Source organism: Botryllus schlosseri, chromosome 2 (genome assembly GCF_051294905.1).
Source record: "Botryllus schlosseri isolate E-star chromosome 2, Bs_hap1, whole genome shotgun sequence".
In the NCBI taxonomy this organism is placed as follows: Eukaryota; Metazoa; Chordata; class Ascidiacea; order Stolidobranchia; family Styelidae; genus Botryllus; species Botryllus schlosseri.
This window is the reverse complement of record NC_137237.1, coordinates 18,168,876-18,188,448: the sequence shown is the minus strand read 5'-3', so window position 1 is coordinate 18,188,448 and position 19,573 is coordinate 18,168,876. Positions and strand designations below refer to the sequence as shown.

Sequence of the window (19,573 nt, the reverse complement as noted above, 5' to 3'; positions counted from 1 at the left end):
AATGCTCTGAAGAGAACGGAAGGAGTCGGAACAAGTTGGTGAAGTCGATCATACAAACTCGCCCACATTGGCCTACACCACTCGACATTACCGGATGTTGATCTGATATATATTAAATTCGTCGGTCGTTACATGCTACTTCATTTACAGCCCCCGTTCTTTTTGTTACGTTCTCATACCGAGTGTTCATTGAAAGTTGTTCTCGACATGACGATAATAATATATATATGCCACACATCCATTAACGCGAGAGACGATTAGCCTACTTGCTGTATGTTTCTGAATTATTGGGGTTTGTAGATGCAGCATCTCCTAATCCAGGGCTGGCCAACCTTTTCAGCCAACGGGCCACATTCGATTGACGAACTGTTGCGCGGGCCACTAGCCGCGCGAAGCGCGAAAATTTTTGAAGTTCACGGGTCAATAATATTGTCACCTGACTATATTGCGGGCGTGCTGTATATCGCTGGGCTCAGTTTGCAAGGACTGGGCTATTGGCGTCTGGACATATCGATATCGAAAGTTTCGACCAACATGCGTCAATCATTTTGTGCCTAGGTTTCATAGTCGACGGTCTTTCTGCGAGTGCAAACGCAAAGTCGCATATGTTGAACGATACTCTGTCTCGTAATCGCGAATATAGTTAGATTCAATCTGATACATTAGGCGTTCTTTCATTTTCACAAAGGGAAAACAATGTTAAAAGCAAGAAATCGAGTGACAACATGTTGCGCGAAGCGTGTAAAAAATTTTGACTTTTGATAAATTTATCGCAAATTATTCTGCTTTATTGTAGTCTACGAAGATCTACCAATATGTGACTGGCTCATGGATCTGCCAATGCGTCGGAACTGATATTTTGATCATCACGTCTCAAGTGTAGCGGCGAGACTAATCAAATTTTTGGTTGGCCTCACAAGTTCACAATCTGTGCAATCCATTTTTGATAACATGAGAAATTACCTCGCGGGCCACTAAAAACCTTCTCGCGGGACAGATGTGGCCCGCGGGCCACGGGTTGGCCGGCCCTGTCCTAATCCGTTCAAACAAACTAATGACATTCTGTAGAAGTTTTCATCCCTGGCGCTAAAACGTCCGCGCCATAATTACACCATATACATTCTACTACATGATGATTAAAGGACGTATAGCCACAAGCCAGGTTGCAGTGAAATCGTGTATTAGCTTCGAAGTAGCCTATGGAGCACATGAATGAATACAGCAATGCTTCCAAATCTTCGGCATTGGAACACTCAAAAATCGATTTGTATAATTCACACTCAATACACATACTAGAACAATTTGCGATTTCAAAAGCGGCAAGTGGACGGAACGGGTCTCACATAGCCTACATACGACAGTGTAAATGAATTACATGAAACAAACAATTATTAACTCGAGAAAATACGTAGAAATGTGTGTCGTGGATTAGTCACTGGAGACACCGAAGATGCTCAGAAGAAATAGGAATATATAAATGACGTCGATGTACAAGGTGAGAGCGCCAAACACGTATTCCTCCGGGTCGAGCTCGTATCTCTTGCTTCCCATTATCAGCTGGGTGTCGAATGCTAGGAACTGCAATCGACAACGTAATTGTGATTTGCAAAAAAAAAATGGCACTGTTTGTTCACATATGCACTAGGCCGACGGTTCTCAGAGGGTGGGCCACAGGAGTATTTTGAGATGGGCTACAGAGCTAGTTGGAAAATTGTAGAATTAGTGAAAGTTTAGTTATATTTGTTTTGTTCATATATTCAAAAATATATTCATATAATCAAATTATACGTTGGCTATATAAAGATTTTCATTCGACTCTGATGAAACTTAGTGGCACGTATGTAGTCACAATGTAATAGTCAAATTGGGAGGGGGTACAACGGCTTTTGTCCCCCGGATATGACAACCTACGACCAACAGCAATGAAAATAATTTCGATTATACAATAACAGGAAGTTAGTGCTGAAGTAACAAAGTATTCAGGAAGTTTCATATTCGTATGCCCTTGAAAAAGGTGTGCATTGAACTCGGGCCGAAGTGCATTTGATGCTGATTTACGGTACTTCGGCAGGTATTATAGTAACACAAAATAGCCACAATTGCTATTTATTGTCAATTATCAACTTCCTGTGGCAGTATACGTCACCACCGCAACGAATCGTAATGGATTGACGATTTAGCGCAGCACAATAATCTTTGAAGTCGTTCAAAAAAATGTGCGGCCTTGAAATCATTGCAGGCTGCATAATGTAAGAGTAACATGAATTGATGGTATCACTGGATTTAATGTTCTGACATCGCAACTTCAATAAGTACAATGTACGTACATTGTACAGCTAGCATATTAAAAATAAATATTTCTCCACTGTCTGTAGTATCCCATTCACTAAAGAATTATTTGAAGCAGGCTCAGAATGGTTATATCATCCCCCACCAATCCACCATAGTGGAACTGAAACCCCAATTACACTGTGGATGAGGGGAACGGATCATTGGGTGTCACGATGTGAGTGAAACAGTGGATGTATACACAGGAGTTATACGATCTTCCAGCGCCGTAACTGTCGCACCCCAAACCCCACAATTTGAGGGAGCTCGAAGAGGCCCAAAATTATTTCGCTGGTTGTTTGTTTAGTTGGGGGAGGATTATTCAACTTGAAAATTTTCGTCGACGATTACCACACATTGAACAGGACTATGACTCTAAGATAAGAGGTGGTCCACAGAACATTTTCAAACCGGAAAATGGGCCACGGTCAAAAAAGGGTTGAGAACCCCTGCACTATGCATACTCCGTTGCACTTAATTTCTCTTATTAAAAAATGTCGGGAACAATTAGGATTAGATGAGGAGTGGGTCATCATTAATGTGACAAGTCGGCGTATCAGAAGAATTCCCCTTTTTTAAACTAACGCCCCATACGTAAAAACGGGGATAATTTCTCGAAACCAAGTTCAAGTACCATACGGCCCTCTTCATCGGATGTAAACACCAGTTGTCGGCCGTCAAAATGTGGGCTGGTTGACACTTGACAGCATATTAAAATGTTTCAAGGACAGTATATATTCAAGGCATAGTGAAACATGAGAGTCACAAATAAGAAGTAGTCGCACTCACCAGTCCAAACACAAGCGCTCCAAGACAACCATAGATGACTTGAATGTACTGAAATAACATATGAATATACCTATAGGTACAACTTCGGTAATTGGTTCCTGGTAGTCTAGAATTTCCAATTTGTAATCAGATATTATTCACTATCTGAAAATCTCCAAGTGCAACCGAGGAGTGGCACGTCGCAGTACAAGGAAAACTTTGGGGACCACAAAAGAGGGACACTACAATGTGTCAAATGACAGGATATAATGTCCTGATCCTCTGATCAAACACAGCGACAAGCCAGGTTCCACTTGATGCGTTTCACTACCAAAAAAGAAATGAGCCTAAATGCATCTCTAGAACGGTCTCTATCTTGGAGCAGTATCCTGGATCAAGTGGTCAACAAAGCGTTAGCCAGTGGTTCTGAACCGGTGTTCTATTGAACAGTAGGGGTTGTTCTGAAATACCAATTCGATCCCCAAGCTCATTTGTAATTAAGCAATTGGTATCCCGCTGTTGCGTTTCAATTCAGAACAACTGATCTAGCTAGGAGTATTCCTGTTCAAGCTCAAAGCGCTCAAAGCGTTTGCGATATTTTCCAAGTTCGGTGACACATCCAGAGATTAGAGGGGTAACGGTCACCGTATTTATTCGAGACCATGATAACATAAAAAAAGTTGTGGGCGCTACGAGGTATCATATATTAGATAGATACATACAACGTCTCCTTTATCGTATGTGAAAATAGAGATGAAGCCAAACATGAAGAGAACCCAGACAAGCACAAACAGAACTCCGCTGCATTTCGTGAAGTCGAATCGAGTCTGCATCGAGAATAGTATAATCCCCGCACACACAAGCTGGAACATTAAAAATAGATCAGAATTAGATTGTTAAGAAACAACCGCCTATTAAACAGTCCTCCATATGATCACTGGTCTTTGATGAGATAGACGATCAACTGACAAATGAAACTGGTGTAGTGACAAATAAACATGGTTACAGTAGAGTAGATGGTTGATCTCTCACTTAGAATCATGATCATGAAACACATGTTAGGTTAGTTCATAGGCCGCAGACATCAGCATAATTCTTCTAGCATTGAAACATGGGATGGTCGTTACTTCCAAGTCTTTCAACAGTTCAAGCATCACACAATACCCAGTACTTTTCCACAACTGACAACCACTCCAACAAGATAGCGTCCGGCTTCTAGACCGGTAGGTCGTGGGTTCAATCCCCTGCCGGGTCAGACCAAAGACCTGATAAGTAACAGGGTTGTAACCAAGTCACAAGGCTCCGAGTCACAAGTCAATCTCACTTTTACAGGTTTGACTCAAGTCGAGTCATTTTCAATTCACTACCGAGTCAAGTCCGAGTCCAAGTCATCGAGCAGAGGGTCGAGTCCGAGTCATGGTATTATGACTCGAGTCCGAGTCCAAGTCATTGTGTTGACTGCTCAGTGCTCAGTTTCCGGTCAAAGCGATGTCAAACCCACTTTTCATAACTCTGTTTCGTGATATCGAATGGTTCGCATTTATAATATACTAATTTTCCTCACTTTCAGCAGTTTCTGGTCTCATTTTCAAGTATAAGTACCAATAGACGAAATGCCAATGGATTGGTTTGTTTACTATTCTTCCAAATTACAATGAAATGTCGGTTTTGGGCGTCTGAGTCTCGATTCATATGACTTGCTCAATGCCCAATGACTCGAGTCCAAGTCGAGTCAATACACAGACTGACTCGAGTCGAGTCGCGTCATTTCCATATTTTGAGAACATGACTCGAGTCAAGTCGAGTCATTAGAAAATAGTGACTCGAGTCGAGTCATGACACAAGTCATTACATTACAACCCTGATAAGTAACACTGGATTCATGGCTTTCCCGCTTGGCGCTCAGCATTACGGGGATAGCATGTAGGGGCGGTGCAAGATTTAGGAAGTAGTACAAGGCTATTTCTGCATTATGGAAATATTTCAAAACAAGATAACTAGTTTACTGATAGCAATTTGAATATAAACTCTGGTATTGAAGACATTGAATGAATAGTAGGATCGTAATTAATGAAACTCACCACTGTGACTCCCATCGTGATCATCACTGTCAGAACATCGTAAAATGCAGCAATGGTACCCGTCATATATGCCAGCGATAGCGTCTGTAAGAAAAAATTTCCGGATTCTATAATTCATTTCGACCTGTGATTGAGTAACAGTTACAAATGGTAAAACCAAGTTGAGGTGTTACAGCTCAAAACACGGTACCAATGGGGAAGAGGTGCATTGTGTTCTCATGCTTATTTTTCCGCAGTTCGGACAAATTCAAGACATCGAGTGAGATTACTGGCCGTTCGCAACGCTATTTGCAGCAGACTTCGTAATTTAGGTTCATCGGTAGCCGGCTCTGCTACGAGGATTACTATGACAAGTTGGTTTGTTATCAAAAAAAGCTGACAGCATAATGGCGTCACTGTCCATTGCCTAGTGCTGCCTACACTCATTTCAAAATTACTCCAACACTACTAATGATATAACTCTCCATGGGCTTCAAGAAACACACTTCTGTTCCGGCTGATTTCTTGATGAATATTAAGTTGATTAAATCATAGCAGGAACACATCAATTTTAAAGTATTTTTTTAAAAATCTATACGTGGCGCGATGTAATAGTGTCAAGTATCCTGATTATTGGGTGCCCTTCCCTCAAGAAAATATACGCATGATTTACAGAAATGTGCATTCGACGTCCGCTATTATCGCGCCACGACGGACCAATAGATATGAAGTTTTTGGCCATGTAACATGCATTCCAAGAAGTGTGCCAGAACGATCGGCAGCGAGAAAACCTTGGCCGAAAAGGACCGTCCTTATGCTGACCGAAAACTTTGATATATATACATGACGCCGAATGATTCTGTCCTGGCAATCTGAACGATGGCATCCCGCAGAGAAAAAATATTTGCCAGTACAGAAATACCAATGTGAAATCGTGTGCATCATTTAGTTTAGTACATTTGGTCGATTTAAACATCTTTTGACATAGCAGGCAGGAGGTCACGAAATAACATCATGTAACAAAGTCATTACACCAACGGGTCCCCCCAAATATGTTTAATAATATTATTTACCGGCCCTACATTTTCCAAGACACCTAAAGATACGTTTAGGCGACATAAGCTGCCTCAGCAAAGAGTACAACAAATCTCGTTGATAAGCAGCGGTAACAAGGTATGTGGGGGGTCTGGGAGCAAAGCCCCCAAAAAATTGCGTTTATCACCGTATGGGGGGCCCCAAGTCCAACGTTTTTTTAGGGGGGAGGGGGGCTGACGAAGACTGTTTCGGTCCTGAGTAGGAGGAACAGGATAGTTACGAAAAACAAGGATGTATAAATTTGAAATTGCTTCAAATTTTCAATCTCTCTTCTGGTATGAGAGATTTTTCCCAATGTCACAGAGACATCTTCCTTCAGCATCGATCATTTGGATTCATCGATTTGATAAAACGTTATGAGTCAATGAAGAAACTGCCTTTGCTCTCCATCTCACCAACATCATGCTCGACTTGACATTTCCTTCCTAAATTAGTAATCAGACATAGGGTAATCGCGATTAGTAATCGTAATCGATTACGACGATTACAGCATTTTGAAGTAATCGTAATCGCAATCGATTACATTCGAAAAAAATCTGAAGTAATCGTAATCGTAATCAACTACTTCCCATATCTAATCGATTTCTTTGTCAAAGAACGATTACTTTTTGTTTGTACAAGGACTATGACATAAACTGAATATTCGTGAACAAGAATGAGATAATATACCTCGTTAGCGATAGCACAAACGTCTGATTTTCAAACGCCACTACTCATTATTACGTCAGAAGTATTAGCTCCGCTCTTCATTGCGTAAGAAGTATCCACAGTCCACTCCACACATAGTAAACAGACATGCGATGGACATTGTAGTGTGATTGTAATAACACCCCCCGTGGTGTATATCAGGTTATCAATACACTACAGAAGCCCTTACCTCGCAGCAGGATATTGATCACCACTCTGCCTATAGTTTCAAATAGTAACTTATGTATTGATGTTTGGTTGTGCTTCGTTAAATGCAGTTTCAACGTTGCTGCTTGGCGAGCAGTAGGCCTACGTACGCACGTACACCTGACAAAAATTCAGAATTTTGTACTCGTCGAATAAAACATTGCAGTATCCAGAACTAAGCATTACCAATAAACAGCTGCTGATATATATCATAACCGAGCCGTGCTTAGCCGTTTCTCGTAACAGCAGCTCGCAGTATCTGTATTAAGTTGAAGGCAGAATTTTTATGTTCGCTATATCTTATTCCCAAATAACTACTTGAAACAGGCGCCAATCGTTATTTCACAGTTCATTAGTCAGCATTTGGACCTGCCGCCATAACCATCCGCTTATATAGCCTGACATGTTAGCGTGGGTTGTAGCTAGAATGTGAACCAACAACAATTCGTCCCCCAGTCCAACCGTTGGTCAATTTTCAAAACTGAATTTCGTCAATAATGTTGGTCATTGCATTAGATTACGATTCATTTTTAATCTCTCTCAGCCCCGAGTGTCAGATTTACCTGATAGAGCTGGGTCACGTAATTCATAATTATAGCATCTGGTATATGTTGTTATAATTACTTTATTGTATGCTGTTAATTCGTGACCTCCAGTCTGTTGATTAATCAAAAGATATTGTACTCGCCCAAACGTAGCAGACTAAAAGAATATCTTTCGTGAGACGCACATGTAAATTGTCATGGCTTTATTCCTATGTGGATGCGCCGGGTGGCATTTGCATTGTGGGCTCAGATTGGAAGGACAGGACGATTATTAGTCACGCCCACCCAGCGCGGCTATTGACAATGGACGAATACCCTAAGTTTCGGCCAAGGTATTTCTTTGGTATCACATCCCGTGGAGTTGCGTGTTGGCTGAAACTGCATATGTCTTTTGGTGTGTTGTGGGATCGTGGCACGGTAATGACCGGCTCCGAAATGCCTGTTCCCATAAAATAGCCTATGCATGTTTTTTCCTAAGGGGGAGAGGTATATTATATATACATTTCAAACCCAGCTATCTACTGGAGCAGGGGTCACAAACCGTTTTGAAACAAAAAACGACTTCTTGTGTAGTGTGTACGGATCATTGCGACGACCGACGGGTTACCACTTACTCCCGCCGTTTATCCGTGCTAGTTGAATTTCTTCACTTAGAGTAAGACAATCAGAGCACTGGGCCGGGTTTCCGCCCCTTACCAAGAACAAAAAACGCTCACACGCCGGGAGTCACACCAGCTCCTCCGGGCTCAGTTGAATTGCTGCAGTGCGCGCCAAAGCGCTAATCTCCGCGTCGAGACTCGGGAATATTAACTATAGATTCCCGTTAAGCCGCCGCGTGGGCGAAGACGAGCAATGCCTCGAGCGACTGCGTTCATATGTTCTTTGGGGTCGGCCGACCCATGCTCAACTGCTGCTCATGCTCATATGAAACCAGCTTCAACTTTCAAATCTTTCATTTGAATACTTGCTACAGCGACCGCGGGCGACTCATTTGGTCCGCGTTGGTGATCCCTGTACTAGAGACATTTGAATCGCGAAGCTCGAAGAACATTTTCAAGAATTAATTAAATTCTCGAAAATACTCTATAATTTATGTTGGTTTACGAAACACTTTTGAGTCCCCTTCGAGCACGCTCCCCACCCTATTAAGGAATTTGGGGTGCGGCAGGTAAAGACCTGGCAATAATGCAAATCGTTGGGTGCGATAAATCATCCCAATAAAGTTGGGAAATTGGTATATTATGACGTAATAAGCAAATGACGCATGATGTATGAAGAGAGTTGATATCTCATTAAGCCTTTTCATCGCAATCCTTGTATTTTCTTCCATAGTTCCAATATATCCTTTAATATTATAGTCCTTATAGAAGCAAAACAAATGTAATCGTGAGTAATCGTGACCACTTTTCCAATGTAATCGTAATCGTAATCGACTACTTCCTGATTTTGCTGTAATCGTAATCGTAATCGCGTGATTCTGAAGTAATCGTAATCGCAATTGATTACATTCATGAAGTAATCACCCCATGTCTGTTAGTAATATTACTATCACCCACTGTTGCGATGACTCGAGTCACCTTTTTCGTATGACTTGACATTTCTAGAGTGTCGAGTCACTTTGGAAAAGTTACTTTGCTATAATTCGAAATTACAATGAAATGTCGGCCGTCTGAGTCTCAAGTCATACGACTTGGTCCGAGTCATGCACAATGACTCGATTCCAAGTCGATTCAATACACAGATTGACTCGAGTCGAGTCATTTCTGCATTTTGAGAAAATGACTCGGAGTCATCAGAAAATCGCGACTCGAGTCGAACTCTGGATCATGACTCGAGTCATTACAACCCTGACTTGTCTCGAGTCACCTTTCAAAATCAAGTGACTTGACTGGACTCGAGCAAAAATGTGCAATGACTCAAGATGACTTGTGACTCGAAGGTAGTTATTTGATCCCCTCACTGCTATCACATGCAAACAATTTTCTAATTGCAAACTAGTTTAGTATGTGGGACGAAAAGTTCTGTCGCAACTGTGCCAGGGCCACACCAGCGACCATTTGCATTTTGCAAAGAAAACCGAGAACCTTACAATAACCAGCAACCCGTAACCAGCCATTTCACCAGGAAGTTTCTACTCACAAAGATGCCAAGCACGATCAAGTTCAGTGGAGCCTTTCTCCTGACGTTTTCCACGCAGATGAGAACAATGTACAGCACAAGAAAAACACCGCTGCAGGAAAGGTGGGACTTTAATGTGAAGTCGATCAAGCTATGGATAGTGTACTCACTATGAAGCATAGTAAAATCCAGGGTTATCCTTGACCCACACCCTGACATCGTCTCTGAAATAAATTGTGTGACATACATTGACTATTGATTGAAATTTTGCATAAAATTGCACAAAACGATTTTTTATTAATTTTCGCTTTTTTTACGGCATAGTCAGAACAAGTATATGCTGTGCATGTGATATGCATGTGATAAACACAATGGGGCGTTCGAATAAACCTACATGACATGTGCACGAGTACATTTTCATCTTTCAGAAATTGTCTCATTTTGGTTTAAATAAAACCCAAGTAAGATTGCTTACTCATCAGCACCAGTATTCTCTTGCATTTAAATTTCAACAGTAGAATGAAGTGGTAATTGCAGTAGACCAGTGGTTCTCAACCGGGGGTCCGCGGAGCCCTGAGGGTTTGTGAAGCAATTTCAGGGGGTCCGTAAAACCTCCAAATTTGAAAAATGTGTGAGAATATAATATCAATTTTTCGAAGTAGAGAAATCACGAAGCAGTTTTGCTTGATAACTGCTTAAACATAAGGACTCACGTAAACAGAATAGCGTTGAGATGAAATATTCTACTGCGCATACTCATTTTAATCGCCAAATTGCGATTAGCCTACTGATGCAAACATATGTCGTTTAGTTGTTAGTTTATTAGAGGTGTTTTGTTGGGGTTTCGGAATAAATTCGCTTCCAAAAAAATCCAATTTCTCCTGTGATATACAAAACCACTATTCCAGAGTAACTTCAAGATGAGCTGCTACATAGAAGTGACTAGGTTGGACGTTATAATGATAAAATGATGATGGGGATATTGGTGAGAGGTATCTTGCGATCAGACGCAAAGGTGTCGTTGGAAGCGTTACGCGCTATTATTACATCAGGCACCACCTATCTGTCTGGAAATTAATTGAATTTCGGCAAACGTTCATGTCCCATCACCTGCGATGATTTTTGAGACACGGCAGTGTACTACTAGAAATGCAGACACAGAATTAATTGAACTAATAAACGTCTTCCCAATTTCTAGACGAATAGTATGATGTTAATTTCATGAAAGCTTATTTTGTTGCTGTTTATCACTATCCTACAGTTGTTATTTTCACGAGACAGATGATGGTTGCACAGTAATAGAGCTAAATTTGAACTAAAACTTGGGTGTCCTCGGGGGTCGTGACGGTCCAAAGAGGGTCCGCAAAGGCAAAAAGGTTGAGGACCACTGCAGTAGACACTTTGACATGAAAGTATTTGTCCAAGTATGCAGAAGTACGATTTGAACCAGACAGCACGGTATTCCTGTAGTCAACTTTCTATCGATTTTTTGATTATGTCATTCTTGCAGGCCAGTAAAGTTACGAGTGGACGGAAATGATTGTCCACGAATGCAAGTGATTGTTGAGATGAGAAAGGGAACACACAAATTCCCAATGCAGTGACAGTCATCATCATCATCATTAGTTTATTAGCAATTTTATCAGTTCAATACACCACTAAAAATGTGATACAATGAAAAGAAAGGAAGATGTCGAAGCGACTAGGAGTTGTCTATGGAATCGGACACCCACCTTGGCCAAGGCAATGTAAAGAGGAGGCATGCACACTGAATGAAAGTAAAGAAGATAGTATAGAAAAAGGAAGCGACAAGAAATAGGGCGGCATGTCATGGGAAGCGAGATCGATAGGTCAGTCGTGGTCCGGTAATCTTGAGGATGGACTGTATTTATTTAGTAGTAATTGCTGGTATTTCGACTTGAATGTGGACATGCTCGTCGACTGCCGGATGGCCGGCTGGATACTGTTCCACACATTAGGTCCGGCATATTTGATAGAGCGATGATCTTTTCGGTCGATCATATGATATTTGGACGATGTGGACGCGCGTGTGTTGTACTTGTGCGCTTTTGATTCAGAGGTAAAGAAGTCATTGAAATATTCGGGGCAACGACCGCATTGAAACTGATACATAAACTTGGCGATTTCTAGTTTCCGCATATCTTCTATGTTTAGGACACCGAATCTCTTCAGCAGCGACTTATTGGATGGGCAGCCAGGCCCCTTTGGGGCCCTAGCTATGATTCGGAGTACTTTATGCTGTAGTTTCTGCAGTGGCTTGAGTGCAGTTTTACTGGCAGCCCCCCAACAGAGGATGCCATAATGTAACTTCGATTGGATTAAGGATTTAAAGAGTATCAGAAGAACCCATGCTGGCATGAAGCGCCCAAGGCTGTAGAACAGGCCGCACTTCGGAGATAATTTAGTTTCTAGGGACTGAATATGACTCTTCCAGGACATGTTCGAGTCCAGTGAAACCCCGAGATATTTGGCATTATCTGTGTTGGAAACGGACTGACCAGCGATATTAACGGTTAGGTTATTTTTTGAATTTACTGTCAGCAATTGGGATTTCGAGGCGTTTATGCAAAGGTTGTTCTGGGCCGTCCACTCATGGACTTTAGGCATTTGGTCACCAGTCAGGGCATCGAGCTCTGCCGTCGAAGACGCGAAAGAGAGGAGGTGAGTATCATCAGCGAACAGTGTGGTGTTCAATGAGGAGGTTTCAAAAATGTCGTTAATATATAAGGTGAAGAGGAACGGTCATAGTACTGAGCCTTGGGGCACACCACAGGTCACCAGGTGAGGAGAGGACAAGGTGTTTGAGATCGCAACCCTTTGTTGGCGTCCAGTGAGGTAACTTTTCATGAGCTCAAGTTGTTGGCCCCGAAGTCCGTAACGCGCCAATTTCGAGATGAGAATTTTATGATCTACGCAGTCAAACGCTATTTTTACTTCGAGAAAAATGCTACATCCCACATTTCGCTTCTCTGAGATATCATAATACTGCTCGGCCACTGTTAGGAGGGCACGTGCGGTTTGGTGTTTGTTTCGGAAGCCAAATTGTTGAGGGGAAATGATAGACATTTTGGCGAGGAATAAGGACAGGCGGGAGAGGAGCAACTTTTCGAATACAACCCCGATTCATGAGAGAACGGATATCGGACGGTAGTTGGTGACATTAGTTCTATCCCCAGCTTTGTGCACAGGGACTACTCTGGCTTTTTTTAGGTAGCTTGGGTAGACTCCATTTTCTATCATGAAGTTGAAAAAATGGGCCATATATTGACCGATATGCAGGCTTATCATTTTTAAAAACCATGATGGGATTTGGTCATAGCCGACGGCCTTGTGCGATTTCAGTTTGTGGATGGCTACTTCTACTTCGTATTTGGTCGTAGGTTCAAGCACAATCGACACAATCGACAACTACAATGGCAAAAATTTTGAGATTTCACTTATGTTACCATAAGTGAAAAGTCTGTGACACCGACACCAAATTCCAGAAAGGGCAAAAAGTACACAATGAGCGCCGATCTTTCAAGGAAGATAGACAGAAAGTAGTTATACACAGAGGCGAACACGGCTAGGTTAAACCATTACATGCAATTTACAGTGCTCAAAGAATTGGCTACAATGCAAGTAACTGTAGGTTAGGGTTACCATACGTCCTCACTTAGGAGGATTTGTCCTCTTTTTTCAGGAAATCGAGAATGTCCTCATATTTGGCAATTCGTCCTCCTTTATAGCTTGGACAGCCAGGCGATTGAACAAGCACAACTAAAAACGTCAATCTGGACGTTCGAGTGTGTCTTTATGGAGTCAAGCTCTAAAAATGACCTTTTTTTGACTCTCAGCCAACACAACAGTAACAAGCGGGTCTTTTGGGAGTCGAGTTGGAAAATGACCTTTTTTAGTCAGCCCCTATAAAGATTTTCAAATTACCTGTTTTCTAGTCCGATATAATTAGTGTTGTTATTTGTAAAAAGTGCCTTCTTCTCCGGATCTCAAAATATGGTAACCCTACTGCAGGCGCACTGTTTAACCGCACCTTGATTAACTGGTTCGTGGTACAGAACTTGAATATAGCTTTCAATGCAACATCCATTGTAACAGAATTTCATGGTCTGTGATTTTGATTGTTGCATCATACTTTGCCTTTTTGGTTTTGCTTTTAAATCTGTATAAATCCCTTTAGTGTGGCGTTAACTCTTGAAAAGAGGCACCCGAAAAGTCTTCGAGCTTAATAAATATTCTGTTACAATGGATGTTGTATTGAAACCTTGATTAACGCACAAGATTAGTTTTTAATTGCATATTCGCAAGGCGCATCGCACCTTGATTAATGGATAAGATTAGTTTTTGATTGCATATTCGCAATTATGAGAGTCCGTGTCGTCCATAATGTGACCTCGCATGTGCATTCGCAGGAAGAGCGTCCGTGATGAAAACTTTGCACAAAATGATTGACGCTTGCTGGCCGAAACCGTCAATATTGATATCTCCATGCACTGCGGTATACAGAGGCGACCCGCAGTATATGCAAGTAACAATATGATTGACCTAGTTCACTATTCAACTTCGAAAATTTCCGTGCCTGGCGCGGATTGTAGGTAAATGAATCCTGAGATTTCATGACATAAATGATATAGAATTTGATGCGTAGTCGTGAATTGCATGTGGCCCTTTGGACCCACTGTTGCACAGTGAACAGGACATCAATATCCAGAAAACCACAACAAATAAATCAAAACAGGGAGAACAGTGAACCACTAGAGTCACAACAAAATCATCTACTTTATAACCATGTAGCTTTTAATTTTCAATTAATATTTTCAATTAATACATAGTTTTTCTGAATATCATCTTCTCAAATGTTGCCGGAGAACAACGAAGGCTATTAGTGGTCAGTGTCATTTCTGTTATTGATTTATTTTCAATAGCTATCGAAGAAGACCAATGAGATACTTCAGTATCGACAGGAGATAGAATTTCACAGCCCTACTCACACCAGCGTGAAAATGGCCACGATCCCGAACGTAACAAGTAGTTGTATCCCGAGTATGATGAATACTTTCCTGATGAACATTCTCCTTACACTCTTGTTACTGAATGTATCTCTGGAACAAAAAATAACACATCAGCGATTGCGAGCAACATACTATTAAAATAAGGGATTTACCCAGTGGAAAAACCGCCATTCTCACTTTCACTTGAATCAGCGGCAACAGGAGCGCTGTATACTACGGCTGTAAGATGAAAATAACTGTAGATCCCCCAACTTTTAGTAATGGCAATATCCCTAATAGTTTTACGATTTAAATGTCATAATGGCGTCGTACCATCCGTACACCGATGCTAGATTTTATCTGATACCGCACCTTGCACCGACCAGAATATGTCTATGAATTAAGAGTAACTAGCAAATGCGTGCAGCGTTTTTTATTTAGTTTATGGTCAGAGATACGTTTGAGTAAAGTTCAGCTAGGGTAATAGAAGAGATTAGACACTACGTGCTACCATTACGAATAATTAGTTTTGACAAAATATTGAAGTGATATATTTTTCACTCTGCGCGCAATTTACCTCCAGCTCGTAGATGTTGATCTGTGTATAATCTGAATTTCATATGTGATAATCCTCGCATCAATCACAACCTTCCATGCCATCAAACTATGAGTTGGAATTGCAAACATCTTACATCTACGAAATTTAGAGAACCACTGGCCTAGTCCATTCTATTTGAATTTACAACGCATTACTTTAGACTGCGTATCAGAATAAGTAAATACCACAGATTATTTTACATATATTCGATGCTATCACGGCTAAATATCTCGAGATGTATGGTACAGTTTTCGTTCACTCATTCCCTGTTCTTACAAATTTCTGCGAGATCATCTGTAATTAGAGGTTTTTGCCTTACTGCACTCATTTCTCATATATATATAATGGGTGAATTTTGTATTCGATGTATTAGAACAGCTGTGATTGTCCCAGGAAGACCCTTGCTGAAATTTTTGAAACAAGGTTGACATGGTCATGAGTTATGCTTCGAGTGGAATCACACCCAGGTCTCAATCGATAGAACGTAGAGCAAACTGACATTACGAAGCGAGCAAAGCTACAGTGGCAAGTCTTCCATTACCCATGCCGATGACGCCAAGTTCTGCAAATAGCGGAATCATAATTGGAATTAAATCATACAGAGGTTGATTACTAACAGTGTAACACACTCAAGTTGCAAGGGATATGATAAACTCTTGCCTGATGTTCAATCTGGAACAAATCGTTACTTAATTTTTTCACAGAACTCACGATAACTAACTTGACGTGGGCTGGATATCACATAAGTTGACCAAGATATGCATCGAGGCGCAGTTCAAGGAAAAGTCCAAGCTCCGAATCGAGAAAGGGTCGGAAATCGGTTTCATACTAGCTACGCTCTATAAGAAAAAGCAATTTCAATCAATGGGATATGTAGCGTTGGTAGGCTTACCATACGTCCTCTTTTAAGAGGATTTGTCCTCTTTTTTGAAAATTTAGGTCAGATTTAGAGGAAATCGCAAGTGATATGCCGTAAATTAGCGCAGAAGTGAAGCTCCGGCGGGTATTTCGGAGGGAAAAGTGGTGATTTAAGCACTGAGCGAAAAAACCTTTTTTTTTTTTTTTTTTTTGTCATCCACCCGGCAATGTAGAGAGAAAAACGTTGTTTTGAGATCTGAGCAGAAGTGATGACCTTTTTTTTTTTTTTTTTAGTCAACCGATCACGAAGTGGGAAAAATTTACCGGTTTTCGAGAATTCAATTCTTCTCCAGATTTGCATGTCTGAAATTACTGAAAAAGTGTCCTCTTTTTACATTTCCAAAATATGGTAAGCCTATGCGTTTGGATGACTCGAGCATGACCGAAACAACACTTTGTCCATACGTATATATCGAAGTTTTCGGTCAGCTTAAGAGCAGTCCTTTGCGGCCAAGGTGTTCTCATTGCCGATTGTTCCGGCAGTCGCGAAGTTACATGGCCTAAAACTTTATATATCTTGGTGATTCGTGGTGCAGTGATGGCCAACGCCGAAATGCCTATTTCTATATATCATGCATACTTTTTCTTGGGGGAGGGGTATAACCCAATAATCAAGATATGGAATAGCATTAAATCGCGCCCAGAAAGAAAAATTTTTGAAAAACTTGCATAAATTTTCAAAAAATACCCCTATAATTTATATTAATTCACGGAATAATTTTGGGCTAACTTCGAGCTCGCCCCTCCCCCCCCTTCCCCCCAATCGCGGGGGTCTGGGGTGCGACAGTTACGGTCCTGGACTCGAGTCACCGTTTTCAAATGACTTGAGTCACTGTCTTTAACCGCCTTGACTCGACTCAGACTCGAATCATGAGAAATGTGGAATGACTCGTAACTCAGATTTAGATTTTGAAGTTAATTTTCAAGTCATCAAATATTTGACTTCGCAAGGCATTCTGAGTAGTAAACCACCAGCGGTCAATTGCACACACTGGCTGAGTGAACACTAAGAATGGAAGGTAGTTTTGCAGCTTGGCCTACTTTGCGTTCGGTCGTTGAGTTTGAGTGCGAGTCTCACAATGCTAAAGCCTTCATGCAGAATTTCAGTCAACGATCCTGTTTACACTGAATTATCCACGCGTAGTATTGAGCATGGAGTAGACCCTGTGAGCACGACCATTCTCAGCAACGACAAATACCGTCTTAGTAGTTCAGAAATGGCATGGAACCAAGTTTGCCGTGTTTGATAACTTCAATATGCATATGCACATCTGCTCATGAACTGAAAATTATCTGTGACTTGGAATTGACTCAAGTTACTTTGAAGACCTGAATGTGTTCAGACTTGAAAAATTTTGGAATGACTTGACTCGAGCCAATATTCGCAGACCCTCGAAGTGAGTTGCGACTCGACGGTAGTATCATGATCCCAGCACCACCTGGCAGATTAGAATGATCGGAAGTCATATGATTGAACATCACTTTCATAATATGATCTATGAAGAAATTGGATATCAATTTAGAATTGTTCAAAAAGAATAAAGTTCTACACTACAATTATGAAGTAGCACGGATCCACAAAACAATTTGTTAAATTATCGAATGTAACTATGGAACGGCAAGTACCGTTTTCCATTGTTATATCGCGCTTGACTGCTTCTAGCAGTTTTGGTCAATCACAACGCAACAATCGCAACAAACTGTCGTTGGTTAAATATATATATATCAAACTTTTAGATACTCGACGTTGATTATGAAATTACTACCCTAATCAGTTGGTGGTAATCTTGAAACTTGCTACAACGTTCCATGGCACCATGAAGATGTGCAATTAGAAATCCAGTTGCCCATAAAGGTATGGAGCACCATCAAAATCTACACAGGGCGATACCGACTATTGCGAAAAATCTATTATATGTCAGGTTGGATGCCAGATATACCAGGGTTGTAGCCAAGTCACAAGGTTCCGAGTAACAAGTCAATATCACTTTTACAGTTTTGACTCGAGTCGAGTAGAGTCATTTTCAATTCATCACCGAGTCAAGTCCAAGTCAGTGAGCAGAGAGGGCCGAGTCTGAGTCATAGTATTGTGACTCGAGTCCAAGTCCAAGTCATTGTGTTCACTGTTCCGTTTTAAGTTCAATCAGGTTCTATCCACTTTTTTTAACTCTGCGCGAGTGATATAGAACGGGTCGTACTCATAATATTGTAATTTTCCTCAGTCTCAACATTTCCTGACCCTATTTCTCAATAATAGGTACTGATAGACGAAATATCAAAAATGTGGTGACTTTACTATTCTCGAAGTTACTGTGAAATGTCTGTCTTGGCCGTCCTAGTCTCGAGTCATATGACCAGTTTCGAGCCATGCACAATGACTAGAGAACAAGTCGAGTCAATACAAAAATTGACAGAGTAGAGTCCTTTTTCGCATTTGAAAAAATGACTCGAGTCACGTCGAGTCACAAAAAATGCGACTCGAGTCACTACAACCTTGAGATATACGCACACTTATACATACTCGAGTTGAGTATCTATAATTGTGATATGGCATCTAACCCACGACAGATTATTATGCTTGACCAAAGGTGGTAGATGTAGTCACTAGTCTAGCGGAACATAACAATGAAAAACGGGAGTTGCCGTTCCATAGTGACATTCGATAGTTGAATCACGTTTACATACCCGGCACTTCCAGAGGATTCACTGCATCAAATTAGGAATAACAATCATATTTCTTTGTTTGGCAAGAGAAATTACAATACTGCATTTTAGCTGTGAATAGTTATTGGACTAAGAAACTATCACTTAAACTAGTTTAGAAACTGTCAATAGCGGCTAATTGCACTTTAGCCTATATATGTGGAAGTTTGGGGCTATATTCCATGATCGCCAATCATGGTACATGGGTTATAGGCGGATAGGCCTAATATGACTAGCAGCGCTATTGGTTTGGCTCATAGAATTTACACACATTTAGTTGGAAATGTTTGAAAATGAAGAAACTTTTTGGACTGTTTTGGAGTGAGTAAAGGAAGTCTTCAAAAACAAGACTATACGAATTGCCGAAAATTTAATGATGTATATAAATCAGACAAATTCATAACAAATCAATTTTTACAGTGAAAAAAATTACCAAGCATTGAGCATGTAATGGAGGGATAACCAGGAAGAGTTACCATTACAGGAGTACCGTAACATCAAATAAAAAATGAAACAATCGGAATCAAAAGGGATCCA

At 40.9% G+C, this 19,573-nt stretch overlaps 1 protein-coding gene across 1 annotated transcript in view; it reads right to left on the bottom strand.

Moving 5' to 3' along the window:
• Positions 1-1,163: 1,163 nt before the first annotated feature.
• The window catches only part of LOC145433954 (protein lifeguard 2-like), a 97,809-nt gene continuing 79,399 nt past the window's right edge, over positions 1,164-19,573 (bottom strand). Inside the window, exons 5-13 of the mRNA XM_080311208.1 lie at positions 19,019-19,039; positions 14,991-15,057; positions 14,818-14,928; positions 9,979-10,032; positions 9,830-9,920; positions 5,178-5,261; positions 3,819-3,959; positions 3,118-3,165; positions 1,164-1,578 (exon numbers count right to left, since the gene is read on the bottom strand). Coding sequence (XP_080167334.1) covers positions 1,429-1,578; positions 3,118-3,165; positions 3,819-3,959; positions 5,178-5,261; positions 9,830-9,920; positions 9,979-10,032; positions 14,818-14,928; positions 14,991-15,057; positions 19,019-19,039 — 767 coding nt within the window. The 3' untranslated portion in view covers positions 1,164-1,428. The remainder of the gene's footprint in view (positions 1,579-3,117; positions 3,166-3,818; positions 3,960-5,177; positions 5,262-9,829; positions 9,921-9,978; positions 10,033-14,817; positions 14,929-14,990; positions 15,058-19,018; positions 19,040-19,573) is intronic.